Raw genomic sequence first — 21650 nt, 5'->3', positions numbered from 1 at the left:
AAGTATTTAAGTAATTAGGAGTTTTAATAGAGAGTCTTAAACACAAACATATATTTAAGTAAAAATTATTATAGAAAACATTGTAACAAATCAGACCGCAACCAAGCATTGTTTAGTTGCTTTATGCTGTACCAGACTGAATATGGATGTTTCACATTATTTATATGTATATTTATACCCTTATCAGGCTATATTAAGTTTGCCTCGAAAATTTTAACACTCTGTCGGAGACCCTATAAAAGATATATATACAATATAAATTATCAACTAAGTTGTCACATACAGAGCCGCAACAAGATCCTCAAGTCGCTGGCCATCAGCAGTTGGAGCCAAGACACAGAGACGTTGTTGGCAACATACAAGGCAATCGGCCGGTCGGTCATCAACTATGCTGCTCCAATATGGTCGCCTGGATGCAGCAGGATGCAGATAGAGAAGATACAGACCTGACAGAGCACAGGATATAACAGGATGTCTCCAATCGAGCATCTACATAGTGAGACCCGCGTGCTTCCTGTAAAGAAACAACATACTTCTCAACAAAAAAATTCTGCTCTGGTGTTTTCGCAGAAACTATACCTGCAGTATCTTGCTTGTAGCGGAGCTGCCTCCTAGCAACCCGTTAGATGACCTCGACGACAACCAAACTATTACTTGTCATCCAAGCGGGGACTAGATAACCGTTACAATAACAACAACAACGCACTGAACACCATTCACAGCGGAACTATTAAGAGCTTCATTGACTCCCCCCAGAGAATGGCATAATTGGAGTTCAAACACCACCTATTGCAGAACAAGATATCGTGTAGCCGTGTGAAACCAGAGTAACCCAAACGCAACTTCGCTTCGGGTATTGTAGCAAGTTAAACTTCTACTTATCAGACTAGACCCCGACATACAAAACCTGCATATGTCCTGCATGCAACAAGTCCCCGCACGACACTTAATGAATCCAACTCACTTAACACCCCTCTCCCTACGTTAAGTGATGTTGATGACAGTTAATTTATTGCTTTCCCATTAGCATGGTCTGGGTAATCGTTAAATACAAACATAACGCATTGTGTCTAATTTTTAGCATATTTTTTTTATTTTTATATATTTTTTTCGTAACTTCAAAACAAATTATACTTATTTTTATTTAAGTAAATTAGCAAACGCCATTATTCATATACATAAATATGTATATTCCATTACGAATCTTTATTGCTTAGCATGTTTGTGGCCCTTGAAGAGGCACATATGCAATTAATGATTTGTTAAATTTTTAAGATTCGTAGAAAAAAATTAAATGCTTTTTGATACACGTAACTTTGTTTGAAAATACATAAATTAATATGCAATATTGAATTAACTCAATTATAAAAACAAATTGTAACGAAACTCAATTCTTGTTCTTAATGACCACTCAAATCGGCGTTAAACTTTCACAGGGAAAGCACATAACATCGGCTCCATATATACCTGAGTATATAAGTATACGAATGCTACGAAAAGGCAATGCAGTCTCAGTTCCATCCAAATCGTAACATTTTTCGCTCACGATTCCTTGCTGTTTATTTCCGTATGCGTGAAATCGCTTAAGCTCGAATTAATTAACGTTTTCGTTTCAAGTTCCGATGTAGGATCGATTTTTATAAATTCTTGAATTTCATTCAGTACTTGTGGTTTTTCCGAATCTGGTTGCAACTGCACTTTATCGTCAGGCTCTTGTACTACCATTTCATTCAGTTGTTCGCGGGCAAGTTCGGCAATAGCAGCACGTGCTTCCAGTTTTTTACGTTTACTTTCCAACTTCTCACGCTCCTGCATCTCTAACTCTTCACGGGCTTCATACACGCTTGACGGTATAACGGGCGGTGGTTTACTCATATGAATTTTCATGTGTCGCTTCAATGCCACATACTGGATGAAACGCTTGCCACAATTGCTACACTCATGTGGCTTTTCGCCGGTGTGCGTCATTTCATGGTGTTTGAGTGTTTGTGCTTTTGCAAAACGTTTGTGACAGAAACGGCAAGCAAAATCTTTAACACCTTCGTGTACAATGCGATGATGTCGTTTAAGATTTCCTTGACCGTTGAAGCCTTGACCACAATCCGGACATATGTAAGGACCTTCCTTCATCATAAAATTTATTTGTGGCGACCAAGACGGCACAGCGACAGATGGTATAGGATTAACAGCAGTGCCTGCCAATTCCGATATATCAACGCGTTCAACACGTCGTGGATTTTTCGGTATTGTAGCGGTAGATTCAGCACAAACTTTTAATATCTCTTCTGCTACTTTTTGGTGAGATTCTTGGGTGTGTGATTCCGTGGATAGCAATTCGGGAAGAGGTATATCGGGCGTGTCGGCCGGCATAAAACCGTTTTCTATTTGTCGTTTACGATATACTTCAATGGCACGTAATACACGCTTCTCATGTGTCTTAAGATGTTTTGTTAAAGCTTTGGCATAAAGAAACCGCTTCCCGCATACTTTGCACTCACAACGCTTTTCCCCGGTATGCGTCATTTCATGCATTTTACAAGCGTTCGACTTACCAAATGTCTTACCACAGTACTGACAAGCGTAATCCTTGATTTTTTCATGCACAATTTTAACATGCATTCGCAAATTTTGCTTATTATGTGATGCATATGCACACTGTGGACAATTGAATTTCTTTTCTTGTGTGTGCGTGTTTATGTGAGTGTTCCATTCTTGTCTCGTAGTTTTTCCAACACCACAGTAAGGGCAAACGTAGTTTTTAATTCCGGCATGTCTCATTAGATGATCTTTAAGTGCACTATTGATTACGAAACGTTTACCACATATGTTACAAGGGAACGGCAGCTCTTTGCCATCATGTTTATACATATGTTTTTTGAGTGCCATGGGGCAACGAAAGATTTTATCACATTGATTACAAGTATAACATTTGGCTTCCCGCAATTCTTTCGCTATTTTATGCACCTTGCGCAAGTGCCAATTAAGTAAACGTGTCCGGGGAAACGTGCGACCACAACCTTCTTCGGGACATGGAAAGCTTTCACATGTCTCCGCGTGACAATGTTCCATATGTAGTCGGAGTCCATTAGCTGTAGTAAATCCCTTCGAACATGATTCAACTGTACATTGGTGCGGTAACTTATCATTGTGATGTCGCATATGCTCTTCATATCTTTCTGGTTTTCTGAACCTTTTTTGACAAATGTGGCACTCTATAGTATTGGCTGATGAGTCCTCACCTTCCACTCGAGAACGTCGTTTTCGTTTAATCTTTTTCTTTTTAATTGGCTCCTCGTAATCATCCGCTTCAAGTCCATCATCGATTATATTGTCACCTCGTAGTGCTCTTTTGGATCTCCGAGACTTCCGTAAACGAGCAGCCAATGGTTTTTCATCATCACTCTCATCACTAATTTTATCATCCCCACATTCGTCGTTTAACGGTTCATAGTCAGAATCATCAATATCATGGAAATCGGAATTATCACTGTTTACATTTTTTTCGTTTGTTATACTTATATCATTAAAAGAAACTTCGGGTTTAATGTCAACCACATTATCAATAACTTCCTTGTCAACGTTTTCCAACATTTTAAAAACATCCTCTGCATTGTCTATAATTTCTAATTTATGATTTAAGAGTGGATCAAAATCTGTAGGCTCATCATCCTCAATTGCGGCATTTTGTGTATCTATGTCACCTGTTTCCAACACAGCCATAACAATAGCTTGATCTTTAATTAAATTTTTAGCTACCATTTCCTGAAACTTTGCTACAGACTCTACACACAATTTTAAAAAATCTTGCATATCATTTAAACGAGTATAACAAACTCCACATATATTCCGTGGAAATCCATCGTGGAGCTCCACCGATAACGATGTACAAACACCTAACTTTTTGGCTAATCCGGGGATAGCAAATAGATCGTACGTATTTCCATGTTGCAGCTGTTCCAAACATATTCGACAAAGCGCATTTATACTGTATTGAGCTTCGTTACTCATTTCAATTGATTATTATCTCCTAGTTTACATTTATTTACAATCTATGAACAATATTAAATCAGTCTGAAAATGCTTCAGCTGTCAACGAATTTCCCCAATAGCATAGATCGTGGTTGCCACACTGGTATGAACTTAAACTTGAATCTTAATTGTGAAAGGCACTGCAAACATTGGAAATAATTTTTCTCAAATCTATATACTATATATATACTGACAAACACTTTAAATATATAAACATAGGAAATTGTTAAATGGTCCATTATCCTGACTGTATGTAAAAAGATATAAACATATAAATATATCATATCTTCGGCTTTTGAGACGTTTAATGTCTCCTAAAATGACGTCAATATGTATGCTAAATTAATAGGACCATAAAATTCGATTTTACATTTATTGCTTGTTATTATTAATGATGTTATGATGATGTTTGGAATCAATTAGTATGATTTGTATGAATGATGATGATTGCAGATGATATTGTGAAGACAAAGTATATTAAAAAGTTTAGATGGACATAAGATGATACCAATGAGTTATGCCACATCAGTTTTAAAATAATTTTAAACAATGTAATAAAATAAATGCCTTCTAAGCAAAAATAATATTTATGTTATAAATTAAATTTCATATTTTGAAGAAATCCATGTGAAAGAGTCACAATATTAAATCAAAAATGTTATAGAAACTTTTATGATTTACGATATAAAGATCAACTCAATTCCCTCCCACAATCTCCTCAAGGTCAGGACCTAAGGCGCCTCTGGAGTCTTTAGGTTATATTTTGATTTAATATTATTAAGTTCTTCTTGTTTTTTATCCACATCGAGACGTTTAAATGCCTTATTAGATTGGTAGTACAAGACAACAAGATAACGATTACACACATTAAAGCCAGATAAATGGTCACAAGCGTTCTTGGCGTCAAAAATATCTTCGTAGACAACAAAGGCCGTTCCTCTCGTCTCAGGTGTGTTACCACTGAAAACCCATAGTTAACAATGTGCAATTTGACTTTATACCAAAATGTTTAATACACTTACACTCTAATTTGTCTTATTGCTCCAAATTTGCCAAAAATGTCATACATTTCATCCGATGTGATTTTATAAGGCAAATTTCGCACGTATAGCAGACGATTTACTTCAGGAGGTAAGCGAATCTGCAATCACACAAATACCTAGTACAGAAATTGCTCGAAGTGGAATTTTATTATTAATAATTTAGTAATTAGACTCACATTGTTGCGTTTATTCATTGTTACAGCAAAAATTTACAGTGGCCCTTTACACGAGATGCTTAGCAAAACGATGCTGAGTTTAAAGTGAATGTCCTGTGTTTTATCCTTTATATCGCTTCACTTTCCCCTTGCTATTTGCGACAAGCAATACAAAGACACTTTTGTCTGCAAATATTAGTCCTTTTCCTCAAACTTTACCAAATTTATATTTTGGATTGAGCTCACGTTTGCTTTGTGTATTTGAGCGTTGCCAGATACAAAAAAACATTTACGAATAATGCCGGATGTACACTGAATATTTACTTTATTAATATAATAAGCAAATTTTGTTTAGAAATTTAACCTAGAGTACAATTTATTAATTCAACGTGAATTGAACGCATAAAAGTATATAAATTCAACATTCTGATTTGTTAATATATTTTTTAAGACTTTTCGACTTTTGTATAACGGGGCTGCCCTTCGATATTCCTAAGTATTTATTTATATATATGTATATGTATAATAAAAGATTAAACATTCATAACAAAAAAAACTAAATTATCCCAATGTTATAAATTTATTCCTCTTATTTCATTTGGATTTGGTACTGTAGTGTGCTTACTCAAACATTCAGTTGTTGTTGTAACCATTCTCAAAAGTCTTGTGCTGATACTGCTTGATCTCATCATTAATACTTACTTTATATTAATATACACACATACATACATATTTAGTACCGTAGCATAAACATTTGGAAGCCCTACTTCTTTACTTTTTTATACAAAGCAAAGTTTATAGGTTATCAAATATTATTGAGAGATACTGAAATCTCTACATATTTTGACTTCCCTTCACAATAAAGAAACATGCGCACATCTTTTAATATGTATGTATATCCAATACAATATATTTAAACATTTAATGCAGACATCTTTGTAAGCGAGTTGGTATATATGTACATATATTCATATCAACTTTAAATTCAAACTTTTGGAATTAATATTTAATATTATCTATAAGTTGCGATCTGTTAATCGATAAATATATACATGTTCATATGTATGTACGTTTGTATCATACGCCTATTTCCCTAACGTTCACGAGTCGAATTTTGACGCTTTTCCACAAACATGCCAATATTCAGTTCCTCTCAGCTTCTACCAATTGTGTAACACCATCCTTAGTTATCAGTTGTACTAGAGCTCCAGAATTTGGTCGCTCCTTGCCTTGAGTCCATTTATGGAAAAGCCTATAATACACACCAACAAAAATTTAGTTAAAAAAGATCCAATGGTTGTGTCATATGACCTACCCGGCAACTTCACTTAAAGGAGTCCATGTACCAAAATCTGCCTTCGGCATCCATTTGCGATTCATTGGTGTATCCAAAGTAACTGGCAATATCGCAACCGCAATGGCATCAGTTGGTAAACCAGAATTTTTCCCAGCCAGCGAACGTGTTAGCTGATGGACAGCAGCCTTGGCCATGCCATAACCGATCATGCCGGATGTGCCTTGTAAAGCTGGTTGTGCGCCCGTGAGGGTTAATAAACCGCCATCTTTTAGGTATTTGGATGCTACTGCAGCCGAATTAGTTGATGTCCAAACACTTTGGCGCCACATTAAATCAGTATTTTTAGCCAAATCTAAGTAACATATCACATATATGTATGTACCAAAGGATGTCACGAAATTTTTGCATAAGATTACTTACCTTTGGAGGCATTCCCACCCGCCCAGCCACCTGCAACACAAATTACAGCATCCAATTTTTCACCGCTTAAAGCGTCACCGACCTTTGTTAACACTTCAGCTTCTTGTTGCTCCCAACTAAGCTCACGAGGTAATACGATACTTGCATCCGCTTCCTCATTCACGCTGAGATCAATACTACCCACCCACTGCAAATAAAATAATTATTTCATCAATCAAATCAAGTTCTTAAAAGGAAAAATATTAAAAGCATTTGATACACACGTAGTTGTTCGATTTGAAGTGGGAAACACAGGCTGAGCCCAAAGCGCCTTTGCCGCCGTAGACCAGTACTCGACCGACCATGTTGATACACTGTTTTACTGAATTCGCCACTGTGATCGAACACCGAAAGAATAAAATTACAAGTAAAAATCAGAAACTGATGACGATTGTTTGTGTATCAGTAAATACCCTACGATTTAGATTGTAGTGAGTGGTGATTTGTTGGGGTTAGGAGCGTGGAAAGGAAAACAACACTTGTTAGATTTTTAAGCAAATACTAGTTTTTCTACTTTTTGCAACGTATTACTCGTACTACTGCAGTTGTTTCATATACATATGCATTTATATTTGTTGTTGTCGTTTTGTGCGTATACGTGTTGCCTTTGTATTAAACAGAAGGCAATGGCCCTGTAAAGAATGAAAGTTACTTGATTTTGTCCATAATAAGTACATTCATAAGTATAAAAAAATACAAGCTTAAAACAAATAATTGTAATTTTTTCGCGACATTGAAGTTTTGCTATGTTAATAATTATTAATAAATTACTTTTATTTTGGTCTGCATAATTATATGTTGATTTTGTTGCCATGTACATTAGTCGGTTTTTAGACTATGCAGCTTTGAATTTTTATCTAAACATGCCCTCAGTGACTAATGGGTATTCCGTATTTAATATGCACATATACATATATATATATATATAAACACTTATTTCTTTATAATTATGGCTTTATTACAAATACGTAAAATTTCGTATTAAGTTCAATTTGCTATTCAGGTTTTTTTGATATTTTCGGATGACTTTATTTTATAACTGACATCGTTTATTAAAATATTACAACAGGATTTCCCGGATGTTATAGAAATTCATAGGTACTAAAGAAATAAATTATGCTATTGATTACAAAGGATGTAAAAATATCTACTAAATTTATATAATCAATATTATATATGAAATGAAAAAGATCAAGAACAAATTGTCGCTCCGAAGTTATAATACCTTTCACAGGTGCATTTCTTATAGGAAAAGGATATAAAAATATCTTTATATTGATATTGAACGGTCAGTTTGTATGAACGCTATATGCTACGGTAAATTGATCTGATCAATTTGTAATGCAGCTATATGCTATAGTTGTCCGATATCGGTGATTCCTACAAACTACTCAGCTTTGTGGTGAGAAAATTACGTGCGTTTGAGTGTATACAGATGGCTAAATCGTCAGCCCAGCCCGTCACGCTGATCACTTACATACTTATGTACATACTTTCAACAGTCTCCGACGTTTCCTTTTGGGTGTAACAAACATCGAGGCAAGCTTAATATACCCTGTTCAGGGTATAATAAAACTGGTATCACTCATGTAAATGCTCACAAAGTAACAACATAATCCTACACAAATATTTATGTATATATTGCTTTCTACAAAATGTTGTAATGTGGGCCCGGTAAAAAATCGATGGAATTCACCATTCAATAATAAAAAAAAACCATATGAATTAAACATGAACTATTTAAATAAAGCACACCTCTTTTTGTTAACAAGATATACCTTTCACAAATGTACTGGATATAAACTTCAATTTTATTAATGGCAAAATTTGCAACATATACCTTTTTGCAAATTCACACGACTGTTGATTGTCCAGCTGATAAAATATAATTTCTGCCCTGCCAGACTGGTTTAATTTTTAAGTATAACGCTATGAAGTAATTTAAAAAAAAAAAATATTTTTTGAGTTGACTGTTGTGAAAACTTTTGCCTCTGTCTTGAACTCTACTAATTAAATAACAAAAAAAATGTATAACATTAATAATTACGAATGATAACACAGTTACCATGTCTCATATTTAGTTATGTTGTAAGCACGTTATTGCCATCTTGATAAAGAATAAACAAAAATGCAAGTTGACAGTCAGTTCTGCCAACCTCCAATTCGCCTCATCATTTATTTCATTACTTCAATAAAAAATATTATAAAAGCCCGTGTTCGTGTCAATTTTTCGGTTTCGCGTAATTGTTTAATTTCTTTGTTTTTAATAATAACATAATCAGTGTTTATGTTTTGTTATGTTTATAGTTAGATTCGTCTTATAATGTAAATGATAAATCAAAGACACTTGTAAAGAAAATGAATTGACGATCAAAATCTTTTAAAATACACAAGGTGAATTGGAGTGAAGTGTTTGCCGTTGTGTAGCATGAAAAATATAACAGCGGTGTATAACCTTTGTGAACTTTCGAAATCTAACTGATCCAAAATATTGCATGCGATATTAAGTGTTAAGTTGTCACAAAAGGTTATTTAAATTTGCTACTGGTAATTTGTGGATTTGGGGTGTAGTGCAATGTTTACTGAAGCTCTGCAGTATTCCTGCGATCTATATACTGCAGAAAAGATTAAAAGAAGCCATGGAACGTCGTGTTAAGCTTAAGACCATAAATCCGCACATAACGTGCAAGATCTGTGGTGGTTACTTTATTGATGCCACAACCGTCACGGAGTGTTTACATACATGTTAGTAATAATATCAAATACATGTATATCTGTACCTTAGATTAATTTAATTTAAAATTGTAGTTTGTAAAAGTTGTTTGGTAAAACATTTGGAAGAAAAGAAAACCTGTCCCACTTGCGATATGGTCATCCATCAGTCACACCCACTGCAGTACATCAGCTTTGATCGAACCATGCAGGATATTGTTTATAAGTTGGTACCCAATCTACAAGAAGGTAAGATTTCCAAAGAATTAAAAATGCAAAGAAATTGCTATGAAATAAAATGTTGTAATTTGTAATGTAGATGAAATGAGAAGAGAACGAGATTTTTATAAAAGTCGAAACATTCCCTGCCCCAAAGATATGCCGCAGAATCATGATGATGATGAGAAAATGCTCGAAGCACATGCAGAATCTGATTTCCATCGTCTAGACGAGCAGGTGAACGTAAGCCTCGAATGTATGAGCAATAATTTTAAAAATTTGCAGCGACGTTTTATACGCTGCAGCTCACAAGCCACTATAACGCATTTGAAAAAATTGGTTGCCAAGAAAATTTTGAATGGCATTGACAAATATCGAGAGGTAATACCTTTTGCAAAAATATTGTGTTAAAAAAATTATCATAAATGTTTATTGATAGTTTTGTAGTAAAAAAAAAAAGATGATTTTTTCAACAATTTCTTAATTTTTAGATCGACATACTGTGCAATGAAGAATTACTGGGCAAAGATCATACGCTAAAGTTTGTGTATGTGACGCGTTGGCGTTTTAGAGATCCACCCCTGCGCTTACAGTTTCGACCGCGAGTTGATCTGGTATGAAGGCTTTTAAAACATACGTGAAACAGAAATTTGTACGAAAACCAATGTTAAGTGAAATCAAAAGTGAATACCAACGCAACAGTTTAATTTTTTAATTAACGATAACAAAGATATATATATATACACATATATATAAATTAGACAAAAACAGAAACGCTAGTTTTGTAAAAAAGTTTAAAATTCAAAGTGAATTTCAGCCGTAAGATAGAAAAATCGAAATAAGTATTGTAATATATTTACAACCGGAGGTTAGAAGAGTTTCATGCATGCATATGTGTATAAAATGATTAAGTGTAATAAAAAGCGAAAGTAATGTATTTAGAACAAATTGCAAACACTATTAACGGTGGCAAATCTTCCTTTTGACATATGTATGTTACGTATGTGTTTATATTATAGTGCACTAAATTTTTTGCTCTTGATCTAGATATTATCTCAACAAATTTCTACAGGTCTTGAGTAGAGTACTTTTGAAGCTGGAATTTTCACCAATACGAAATTATTATTTAGCATTGCAAAATATATAGAAACATTTTGTGACTTCCTACCTTTCAATTAATGTTCTCATTTTAAATAATTAGTTTCTTATAAGAAATTTTGTAGTAAGATATAACTCCTCCTATACTAGTGTATTTATTTAATATTTTTCAAATCAAAATATCAAACATGCTGTTCTCTACATATTTTATTTATTATTATATTATATGATGATCTTATTTTATATTTCTATAGTTCTGTAATTTTTATCAAAAGATCGAAAACAATATCAAATAATCATAATTGCTCTATTCACATATATAAATATATATATTTGTAAATAAAAGAAAATTAAAAAGAAGAATTAGTGCATTTCTAAATTGTCTACTTGCTCTCCAATTGGAAATAATTATAATTAAAAATGTTATCACGAATGCGACAATTATTTTTTTACTCCTTGAATTTAAATTTCGATTGAAAAAATGTAAATTTGAAAATTAAATTCTATTTGTTCACAATTTCACACCAGAAGTTGATAACATTTTAACTATAACTATCAAATGTAGTGCACTAAACATATTATTCAAATTTAATCAACATTTATCAGTCACAATTTATAAATTTTTTGATCGAAAATTGGGTCGCCAAGGGCGTGATGCACCATATTGTGAAGGTAATCTATAACCAGGTCCACCGTAACGTATGGGTTGCGGAGGTAATCCATATGGTGGCATTGGGTGCCGCAATGGTGGTAAGACAGCAGGCAAAAATGTAGGCATAGGATAAGGGGGAGCTCCATACCGTGACGGTTGCGGTGCCCACTGCGTTGGAGTCGGCCAGGTTGGCTACAAAATCGAAAAAAAATTGTTCTTAATTATGACGAATATTGTTCACAGCTATGGACAAATAACTGTATTTCAGTTGCAAATACTACAAAATCGAAACAAACTAAGCTGAAATAGCTATTAGGAAGATGTCACGTACATATGTATATATAATATTATATATAATAACTTAACCATAATCAACTTACATAACCATAATTCATAAAATCCGCAGGAACCGGCACGGGTATGGTTATGATTTGCGGTTGCGGCAGATTTCTTTCGTCATTCCCATTCTTTTCGTCATTATCATTATGACGATATCTATGGCGTTCGCTACTTTGTGTACCTATGCGCGACGAACGTTCACGTGAACGAGTGCGTGATCTTGAATTTGTGCGAGAACTTCGGTGTCTACGCAAATTTTTAGCACGATCTTTTGATGTATGTTGATAGTAGTGGCTCGGTGTCCCACCCAAATCCTTATCTGTACGTGATTTTTCTGTTTCCCGTTCCCGTTTACTATTGTCACCCATATAACGATCCACTGAAATTGAACGACGAAAATAAGTTCTGCGTGTTTGTGAACGTTGTTTAGTTTTCATTGAATCTCGAGAGTGCGATCGTGAGCGTGACTTTGAAATACTACGTCTGCGTCGAAATTTGGATGACGCTGGAGGCGATTTATTTTTAGTCGATCCATATTTACGTCGAATTCTGTCTTGCTCCCTCACTTCGTCTACAAAATATGGAATTTTTTCAGGAATCCTGCGGTGACGATTTGGTGGTGGCGATACGTCACGTCGAACTGCATATTTGCCATCACTAGTAGGTTTCGCTGTTTTCGTGCGTCGCGTGGTATTATTGCTGGATCCAATTTCACTCTCATTCTTTTGGCTAGTGTGATATTTTCGATAACGCTCTGGACTACTGGAATCCTTTTTAAATTGAGTTTGAAAAATTTGAAGTTTTAAAACTTTATACTTGATTAAGATTTACATATTATATTTTACTTACAGTCGAAATGTGACGTTCTTTTCGCCGTCGATTGGAAATATCCTCTGTGTTGTTTCTAGTTTCGGCTTGAATTTGCTTGTCGTTTTGAGCATCTGCAGTATTTGTAACACTCTCTGGATTCACCACGATATCATCTCTTTGAAACAAAGGCTTTGAACCTTCACCTGTGAACACGATTAATGCCAAAATTAGTGATATATAAAAAAGCAATTTGATTTGTATATCAACAATTTTCCATTGCAGCTTTCAGCATTTTGTGTTGAATAATTAGGAATATATTTTTTTACAATGCTAATTATTTAATTTTAACTCCACGAAATATTTTTAATTTATTTATTAATTTTTATCTTTTTGATAAATTAAGATGATAATAGGTAAGAACTTTGAACAGTATTGTTGAAAAGATTAAACAAAATTTTAAACATCATCTTCCAAACGTTAAAGTAAATTAAAGCGAGAAGTTCAAATTTCCAATAAACCGTAAGTACTTATTAAATTAACTTTCAATTGTTATGACGTATTATGTTATTGTATATGAAGTTCTATTTCTATTTACATCATTTAATATGTTTGAGTTGATTGTTGTAATCCGCATGTGTCAGAAGATATCAATTGCCAAGTTTTCCCGAGTTCATGGAATGTTGATTGTTGTTTGAGTTGCTCTGTTGTTGTTGTAGGGAGTTTGATTTGTTGATTGTAGTATTTTGCTTTTTCTTATGGCTAGAAAAGAATTTTATTTATTTAATATAATATACAATATTATCGTTCTATCCTTGCCACTCTCCACTTACAATGAACCAGTGAGTGTGATTCTCACAAATGTTTAAAGTTTTGAATTAACAAAGTTATCCAGTGTTAAAAAATTATTTTATATATCCGATTCATCTGTCAAGACACTTTGAAAGTATTGTAGATATATAATGATGTTTATTGAAAACGACCTAACCTTAACATTGCAAAATAATATGTAAAAAGAACAAAAAATAGGACACAAAATATACTGCACAAACTCACGCATAATACATAAGGACTAAGTTTTCAATACTTTTAGATACTAACACTGCACACTATAAAAAACTGTTAAGTTGTTTTTAAAAGCTTTAGAGAAAAATATTATACTGTACCCTTCTTTCGAGCTTATACTCACTTTATTAGACCGATTGCATGTTGATTGTAGATCTGCGGCAAGAAAATATTTCATAATGCTTCAATTTATCCTGGTACGTTGATTGGTGTCTCAAAAGAACTTAATCAAACTTAACACCTTGTCTCATTTAAGTTCGCGTCAAGATCTGATAGCTTTTTTAATATCACTAGATTTAGTAAGCAATTAAAATTACCGAATCTACGCTTAATAACAACTTCGTCTGGAACTAAACTGCGTTCTATAGCGTGAGGACCTTTCCTAATAGAGCCATTGGGAACATGTTGTTTAATTTGAATTTTGCTTGATGTTGCAAATAGTTTGGGAATGTTGGAGTTCATGTTGATGGATGTCTCAAATGATGTTTTTACGAAATATCAGTATCCTTCCTACGGGAAAAAATTAGCTTGTGTTTATGCCATGCCTTTATTTTTGAATTATGTTGTACTTTAATTCTATTTTTCAGAATTAGTTACTTGTGTGTTATGTCCCAACAACACGATGGATAATTATTTGTAAATAAAACAACAATAATGGGGTAAAACAGTGATATACCCATGGATTGAATTTGTGCGGTAATTTGTTAAGATTCCGTTTGATAGATATGTGCTTTTCTTATCGAATGCAAAAATTCCTCATCGCAGCGATTACTTTATTTACGCCAACGCAAGTAACTGTCATTTTTTGGCATTTAGAGTATCTTTTAGTTGGATTAAAAAAATAACAGGATTGTCTAATATAAATAGCTATGGCCGTTTGCTCAATACCTGGTTAACTTTATCTATGTGGTTAAACGTATCCTTAACTGCTGGTAATTTAACTGGATGATAACTTTAACTTATAGAACCGTTTTCACCAAGTTTGGTTTAGCTTACCTAGAGATAGGTTGATTATTGTGAATGCGTAGAGAAAACAGTTGAGTATTCCTATTCACAATTACTATATTACATGTTTTATTAAACTTTATGTTTATAAAACAAATAAATCGACCTATTTTCTCATTTTTTGCACAAAAAATTTAACTTTGAACATTATTCTAAATTTCATTGAAGTGAAAGATTTTAGTACGGCAACAATGAAATTGTGCACATCAGCAATTTGATATGTCGCTACCGTCTTCAAAATTTTCAAGAAGCTGGCTTAAAGGCGCCTGTCACACGTTCAATATTTATTGTGATATTAAAGATTGATGGATAGTGAATGAATGCTATACTAACTATCACGTCAGTATTTATTCGAAATAAATCGAGTTTTTGAAACAAATATGTTAAAAATAGTGGAAAGCGCGATGAATATTGAACGTTTAACGGTCAATCCACGGTCCTCGATCCGGATTTCAAAATATTTTGTGATAGGGGTCGCAGTCCTTCAATAATGCGTGCTACACGTTCAATAAATATCGCGATCCTGGATCGCGTTTAATATACAATATATTGAACGTGTAAGTCCACATAGACGCCATTGTAGACAAGAAAATTGCTGTAGTTACGTCGCGTCGTGCAGTCGTAATGTGTTTAAAGCATTGACGTAAAAAAACTAAACAAACAAATAAAGTGAAAAAAAATTTAAGGCAAAATAAGTGTGAAATAAATACTTAAGTGAAAATAGCAAGTAGTGTTATGAAAAAGCGAGTAATGTGGGACGAGGCTGCCGAAGCCGATCTAATACAGTTGTGGCAAGAAAAAACGCCACAACTTCGATCGACTAGGAAGAACAGCCACATCTACGAAGAGATGTCGAGAGAAATGAACACAGCGGGCCACAATTATACGGCCACAGAAATAAAAATTAAAATACATAATTTCACTAATAAATACAGGTAGGTAATAAATTAAGAATTAAAATATTAACAAACATTATTTGTTGTGTATTTTTAGGCAGGAGAAACAGAAAGTATCGGGTGGCTCGCCTTCGGTGTGGAAGCATTATGCTGCTGTGCGCGAAGCGGTAGGCGGCTACAAAAGCTTTTGCTCCGCCGAGCTTGTCGAGGACAGCATTATGGGTAAGTTGTAATCGACAATTAAAAAAGTCTCATTGGACTAGGGATATTGTAAGAGACGTGATTTGATTTCTGTTACTACTGTTGGTGCTGAAACACTGGTGAAATTCTTGGGTCAATTTTAAATTGATGTTTGTCTGCTATCAAGTCCGTCACATTTATCACCCATGCGTTTGCTCTGATAAATTATGTTTATGACATCCTTTCTGATATCTATGATGTCCTTTTCTATGGCCAACTTAAAACAGTTGCATTTTTTTTCAAAGGACGTAGTGAGATTCAAACATTCGTCATCAAGCAGACGTTTAAGCTTATTCATGGTAATGCTATCATCTTCGTCACTTTCAGGGTCAAGATCATCCTGAGTGACGACGCTAACTTTCAAATTATTGAAATCACATTTCCAAAGTACATTTGGAGTAAGTCTAGGAAATTAGTATTCAGCGAAAAAATGTCATATGACAAGCGAGCACATGACCGGCGCCGTTGATCCTTTATTATATGTATAAGTATGTATATAAAGATTAGTTCTTACAATGCCACTAATTTAATGAAACGGCGTTTTATGGAATATTTCTTTGTGCTTTTATTTGTTCAGTTGCTATTGTCTTTTATATGTATGAATATTTTCAGTTGATATTGACAACATAGAATCGCCACTTTCGAATCCATTCGCACCAGCGGATCACGAAGCGGTAGGCGGATACAAAAGCTTTTGCTCAAATCCTGTAGATATTAAAACCGAAGTAGAATCGCCACTTTCGAATACTTTCGCACCAGCGAGCCACGAAGCGGTAGACGGTTACAAAACCTTTTGCTCCGCCGATCGTGTCGAGCAAAGCATTATGGGTAGGTTGTAATTGTATTGGAGTAAGTTCCATAATACGCAGTATCTTTTAAATAAATATATATAAACATTAGTTCGTACTATGCCACTAATTTAATGAAACGGCGTTTAAGGGAACAATGCTTTTATCTGTTTGTTGTTATTGTCTTTTATATGTATGTATATTTCCCATTCCTGTAGATGTTAAGGTCGAAGTAGAATCGCCAATTTCGAGTCTTGATGCACCACCGAGTCCTAGCGCATTTTCTTCCAATGCCTTCAATCGCCCTTCATCCAGTGACGCTGGAAAAACAAAAAACAAAACAGCAGTCTCAGTAATGGAGGAAATGAGGCAGGATTTTTTGAAGGCGACTCAGGCGATGAAGGAGGCCGATGAAAAACGGCTACGTATATTAGAAAAATATGCAAGAGACGTTAGCGAGATGAAGGATGCTTTCATAGACTTCCTTCGTCGCCAAAATTAGTCTCAAAAAATTTTTTTTTATGTGTCAAATTAGTATTTTTAATTTTATGTATTTAGTTAGACTTTGTACATTGTTCGGAATTTTAGTTTTTATGTTTGTTATTTAATCTTAAGTCATACCTTTATGAAAATACAAATATCTATTTTCTAAAAGTATTTGTGTTTGAGTCTGAATTTTGTAAAAAAAAACGTATGTATATGTAAGTATGTAATGTTGCTGATTACTCAGGTAGTTTTTGAACTGTAACAATATTTCAAAATTGAACGCAAGAACTTACCAAAATATGAAACGAACGCTTGCCTTATTGCCTCTGCCCTTGGGCTAACATTTTCGGAAATGTTAGGGATGTTTTCTGGCATTTGTCGAGTTTGGTTTTCGATTTGTTGTGCTCCAATCCATCTTTCATTAATTTCATCATTTTCCTCACTCAAAAAGTTGTGCAAAACGCAGCACGCTTTGATGACAGCTTTCGTGTTGACCATGTGGTTATCCAAGCCTTTGCCAACCCGCCTAAACCTTGCCTTCAAATGATCGAAAGCATTCTCGACGACTCTGCGGCATTTCGAGTGTGCATGATTAAATTTTTTTTCATTCAAAGGTTGGTTTATACGAAATGGGTACGGTTTCATCAAATGTTCATCAAGTTTGAACGCAGAGTCGCCCAACAAAACGACTGGAACATTAACTGACGATATTTGCTTACTCATGTCATTAAATAAGCTAGATTGTACTAACTGGCATTTTAAAGATGAACTCTCAAATATTGAAGAGTTATTACAACGACCTGGACTACCAACGTTGATGTATAGAAAGCGACATCTATAACATTAAAGAAATACGTTAACGGTTTGAACGAGCTTCATGAAAAAACTTGCCTTGCATCTACTAAAGCCAGAAGAACTGTGGAATACCAACCTTTATCATTAAAGTAATCGACAGCATCTTCTGCTGTTGGGCGAACTTCTATGTGACATCCATCTAAAACTTAAAAATAATAAATAAAAAAATTCACTGTAAAGAGTTGAACTTCTTACCAAGAGCTCCTAAAACCTGAGGGAAACCCAAAGACTCAAAACCATTTAAATACTCCCGCAATTGAAATTCGTTCATTGGGAATTTATTCAAATACAAAGGCCACAAACATCGCCAGACTTCATGGCAGAACTCAATTAGAATGTTGCAGACAGAACTTTTGCCAATTCCAAACATATTTCCAATTGCTCGGTATTTTGCAGAAGAGCCAAGAGCATATAAAGCAATTGCAATACGTTTTTCTAATTGAATTGACTTCCGGTAGTTAGTGTTTTTCTTCTCCAAGCTTTTTAACATAATACACAATTTGTTAAAAGATTGGTGGTTCATTCGGAAGTTGCTTTTAAAAAATGCATCTGAATTAACCTGGCAATCGACTTCCCAAAACATTTGGCCACGAGTCTGAATTATATACGCATTTTAACGAATCAAATTACATATAATACATATAATACCAATTTTTATATACATACCTTTATCCAAATAGACCTTGTTGAACTTGTTCCATATTGACTAGCTATTTTGAGCATTGTGTGGGCAAGCAGTAAACGTCTCATTGCTAGGCACTTAAAAACAAAAAATTCCTCCATTATTTCCATTGAATGAAGAATATTTATAAAAAAAAAGACCACTTTAATAACAAAGTATGACATTACAATATTTTCGGGAAAACTTTAGTATAACGTCCCACGCTTTCGGGAATAAAATGGGTATGGGCGGATAGAGGAGATCCTCCAGATCAAGAATATATATAGATATAGCCGCGGGAAACTTATAGTTTTCGAGATATTTGGGTTTAAAGTTCAAAATTTCGACTATTTAAAGTACGCATTTTTCCCATTTCGAATGAGTTATACACTTATATTTTCCACTTTTATATCCACTAACACTTCACTAATTCGTTTGTACACATTTATTTTACATTATATAGTGCAAAAATAGTTTAATTCAATAATTAAATTATTGTTAAATTCTATTAATTCTGACAATAACAAAAGGGTTGCAAAATTTCAAATAACCAGTGTTACCTTATCGACATCTTTTGTAATTGAACTGAAAGAAATTAAAACAGATAATACCCCAAATACAGGTATCCAAAATCTAGAGAAATAAACTATTACAAAGCATTGATGTTAAGTATTATGTTATACCCTCTATGACAATATTACTTTTTTCTTGTAGAACTTCTTTTTGCGTTGGCGGCCTTCGGCCGCGCTTCAAAAAAATAACCCTGGTCGATCCAAGACCGGGGTGTATCAAGGTTTTTTTGCGCAGAACTCCTTTTTGCGTTGGCGGCCTTCGGCCGCGCTTCAAAAAAATAACCCTGGTCGGTCCAACACCGGGGTGTATCAAAATATTTTTCGCGCAGAACTTCTTTTTGCGTTGGCGGCCTTCGGCCGCGTTAAAAAAAAATAACCCTGGTCGATCCAAGACCGGGGTGTATCAAGGTTTTTTTGCGCAGAACTCCTTTTTGCGTTGGCGGCCTTCGGCCGCGCTTCAAAAAAATAACCCTGGTCGGTCCAACACCGGGGTGTATCAAGGTTTTTTTGCGCAGAACTCCTTTTTGCGTTGGCGGCCTTCGGCCGCGCTTCAAAAAAATAACCCTGGTCGATCCAACACCGGGGTGTATCAAGGTTTTTTTGCGCAGAACTTATTTTTGCGTTGGCGGCCTTCGGCCGCGCTTCAAACATCGGAGTGTACCAAAGTTTTTACGCGCAGAAATTCTTTTTGCGTTGTTTCCTGTATCTAGGATACAATCTCTCTGTTAATTTTATTTTTCTTCGTTAGCAAAATATATTAGTATGGCAACACTGATGTTTTGACATTCACAACCATTTTGTTATTGTCAAAATTAATAAAATTAAAGAATGATTTAAATATTGAAATAAAGCTATTTTTGCAGCATCTAATATAAAAAAAATTTCTAAAAACGAATTAGTCAAGTGTTAGTGGATATAAAAGTGAAAAATATAAGTGTATAATTCATTTTAACTCGCAAAAATACGTACTTTATATAGTTGAAATTTTCAACTTTAAACGTAAATATCTCGAAAACTATAAGTTTCCCGCGGCTATATCTATATATATTCTTGATCTGGAGGATCTCCTCTATCCGCCCATACCCGTTTTATCCCCGAAAGCGTGGGACGTTATTCTAAAGCCGACCCATATTTTCTCTTAATAAATATTACACGATGTGAATTTTTCAATTTCAAAATCAGCTTTTTATAAATTTTCAGCGCCAGTGAGAACTTGCAAAACAATCAATGGGACTATCGATAGTTTTATTTTCGTTTCACTATCGATGTGTATTTTAATTATCGATGGTTTATGTCTTACAAGATTTTGTTTTTAAGTTGAACACACAAACTACTTCTCAAAATTGATTTAAGTTGCTTACAGCTTAACTTGATAATCAATAATAGTGTCAAGATGCTATTGTCATGGAAACCGCTTAAAATTCTTGAAAATTGCACGAAATAAATAATATTGTGACGAACACGAATGATAGAACAAAATCGACCCGACGATAAATTGCCAGAAGTAACTAGACAGCGAATTCGTAGTTACCAGAATGTTGTAGTGGCATACAGATTCAGAATTTTTGACTCAAGCTAATCGTATTATAAGTATAAATTTCTGGATCTCATATAATGTACCTTTTGAGCTGACGAGTTGTAGCTCTCAGAGCAGTTTATATAGTAACATGAAAAATTGCATATATGACTATTTTCATTTTCTTCTTGTTCATGCTTTGTTTTATAAATATATCCAAAGTTTATTTTATAAAAATTAAGTGTACAAAGCCAAGGACCCTTAATTTAAATCAGCGAAAAGTAACTAAATTTCAAGGGGAAAACTCTATCCATTGTTCTAGGCTCGGTAACTATTTCTCCTCTTTCACTACAAGTCGGTGTGATTGCCATACTCCCTCTCCTTAGTGCAAATGCTATATACAAATATTTTACTGCCTTAATTTGCCAACTATTTTGGAAAACTATCTGTTACTCTACTTGGTTAATTTTTAATGGCTATTTGTTTGGTTAGCCATCTGTTACTGAAAATAGTTTGTTTGATTATTGCTATAGTTACCTATAAGTTACAGAAAACTGGTTCATGGGTTATTTGTTTAAAAACCTGGTTATTGATTGGTTACCACTACCCAACGTATCGGTTACCTTTTTCCTTATAAAAAAAATTGCAATTATTTTTGTTATATACATGTTTATACATAATAGTTCCATTTTCCCTTTTTTACACATTTTTAGAAATAATTTTTGATTCACTTTTAATTACAATCTTACAATTATT

At 34.1% G+C, this 21650-nt stretch overlaps 6 protein-coding genes and 1 non-coding gene across 19 annotated transcripts; 2 read left to right on the top strand and 5 right to left on the bottom strand.

Annotated features, from left to right (window-relative positions):
* Positions 1-1074: 1074 nt before the first annotated feature.
* LOC106614113 (zinc finger protein 708) lies at positions 1075-4289 on the bottom strand. Its single transcript, XM_070112058.1, has one exon. It carries the CDS (start codon positions 4006-4008, stop codon positions 1543-1545), a length of 2466 nt encoding a protein of 821 aa, XP_069968159.1. The 5' UTR covers positions 4009-4289; the 3' UTR covers positions 1075-1542.
* Positions 4290-4388: 99 nt separating this feature from the next.
* Positions 4389-5505, bottom strand: Sf3b6 (splicing factor 3b subunit 6). Its single transcript, XM_014229662.3, has 3 exons — positions 5249-5505; positions 5052-5170; positions 4389-4989 (listed from the first exon to the last, which is right to left on the bottom strand). The coding sequence occupies exons 1-3, from the start codon at positions 5264-5266 to the stop codon at positions 4761-4763; spliced, it is 366 nt and encodes a 121-aa protein (XP_014085137.1). The 5' UTR covers positions 5267-5505; the 3' UTR covers positions 4389-4760.
* A 600-nt stretch (positions 5506-6105) lies between these two features.
* Positions 6106-8889, bottom strand: Dhpr (dihydropteridine reductase). Of its 9 annotated transcripts, none has more exons than XM_036364795.2 (6): positions 8762-8867; positions 7397-7615; positions 7208-7317; positions 6945-7131; positions 6543-6876; positions 6106-6479 (listed from the first exon to the last, which is right to left on the bottom strand). In XM_036364795.2, the coding sequence occupies exons 3-6, from the start codon at positions 7286-7288 to the stop codon at positions 6371-6373; spliced, it is 711 nt and encodes a 236-aa protein (XP_036220688.1). In that variant the 5' UTR covers positions 7289-7317; positions 7397-7615; positions 8762-8867; the 3' UTR covers positions 6106-6370. The 9 variants fall into 9 exon arrangements, with proteins under 9 accessions (XP_036220688.1, XP_014085157.1, XP_014085150.1 ...); XM_014229682.3 differs by having other exon boundaries at positions 7402-7615; XM_014229675.3 differs by having other exon boundaries at positions 7498-7615.
* Positions 8890-9183: 294 nt separating this feature from the next.
* Positions 9184-10874, top strand: l(3)73Ah (lethal (3) 73Ah). Its single transcript, XM_014229654.3, has 4 exons — positions 9184-9728; positions 9792-9944; positions 10015-10295; positions 10406-10874. The coding sequence occupies exons 1-4, from the start codon at positions 9623-9625 to the stop codon at positions 10532-10534; spliced, it is 669 nt and encodes a 222-aa protein (XP_014085129.1). The 5' UTR covers positions 9184-9622; the 3' UTR covers positions 10535-10874.
* Positions 10875-11201: 327 nt separating this feature from the next.
* LOC106614108 (female-specific protein transformer) lies at positions 11202-14844 on the bottom strand. Of its 5 annotated transcripts, none has more exons than XM_070112060.1 (5): positions 14764-14844; positions 14193-14385; positions 12853-13016; positions 12045-12773; positions 11202-11856 (listed from the first exon to the last, which is right to left on the bottom strand). In XM_070112060.1, exons 2-5 carry the CDS (start codon positions 14335-14337, stop codon positions 11626-11628), a joined length of 1269 nt encoding a protein of 422 aa, XP_069968161.1. In that variant the 5' UTR covers positions 14338-14385; positions 14764-14844; the 3' UTR covers positions 11202-11625. The 5 variants fall into 5 exon arrangements, with proteins under 5 accessions (XP_069968161.1, XP_014085125.3, XP_014085124.3 ...); XM_014229650.3 differs by lacking the exon at positions 14764-14844 and adding an exon at positions 14552-14684; XM_014229649.3 differs by lacking the exon at positions 14764-14844 and adding an exon at positions 14445-14683.
* Positions 14845-15453: 609 nt separating this feature from the next.
* LOC106614097 (uncharacterized) lies at positions 15454-17461 on the top strand. Its single transcript, XM_014229628.3, has 4 exons — positions 15454-15815; positions 15874-15998; positions 16629-16844; positions 17023-17461. Exons 1-4 carry the CDS (start codon positions 15616-15618, stop codon positions 17304-17306), a joined length of 825 nt encoding a protein of 274 aa, XP_014085103.3. The 5' UTR covers positions 15454-15615; the 3' UTR covers positions 17307-17461.
* A 227-nt stretch (positions 17462-17688) lies between these two features.
* LOC106614101 (uncharacterized) lies at positions 17689-18997 on the bottom strand. The gene is made up of 4 exons (XR_011397133.1): positions 18812-18997; positions 18341-18740; positions 18182-18284; positions 17689-18125 (listed from the first exon to the last, which is right to left on the bottom strand). It is a non-coding gene; the product is annotated as an uncharacterized protein (transcript).
* Between the last annotated feature and the right edge of the window lie 2653 nt (positions 18998-21650).

Source organism: Bactrocera oleae, chromosome 6 (genome assembly GCF_042242935.1).
Source record: "Bactrocera oleae isolate idBacOlea1 chromosome 6, idBacOlea1, whole genome shotgun sequence".
In the NCBI taxonomy this organism is placed as follows: domain Eukaryota; kingdom Metazoa; phylum Arthropoda; class Insecta; order Diptera; family Tephritidae; genus Bactrocera; species Bactrocera oleae.
This window is presented reverse-complemented; position numbering and strand designations above follow the sequence as displayed.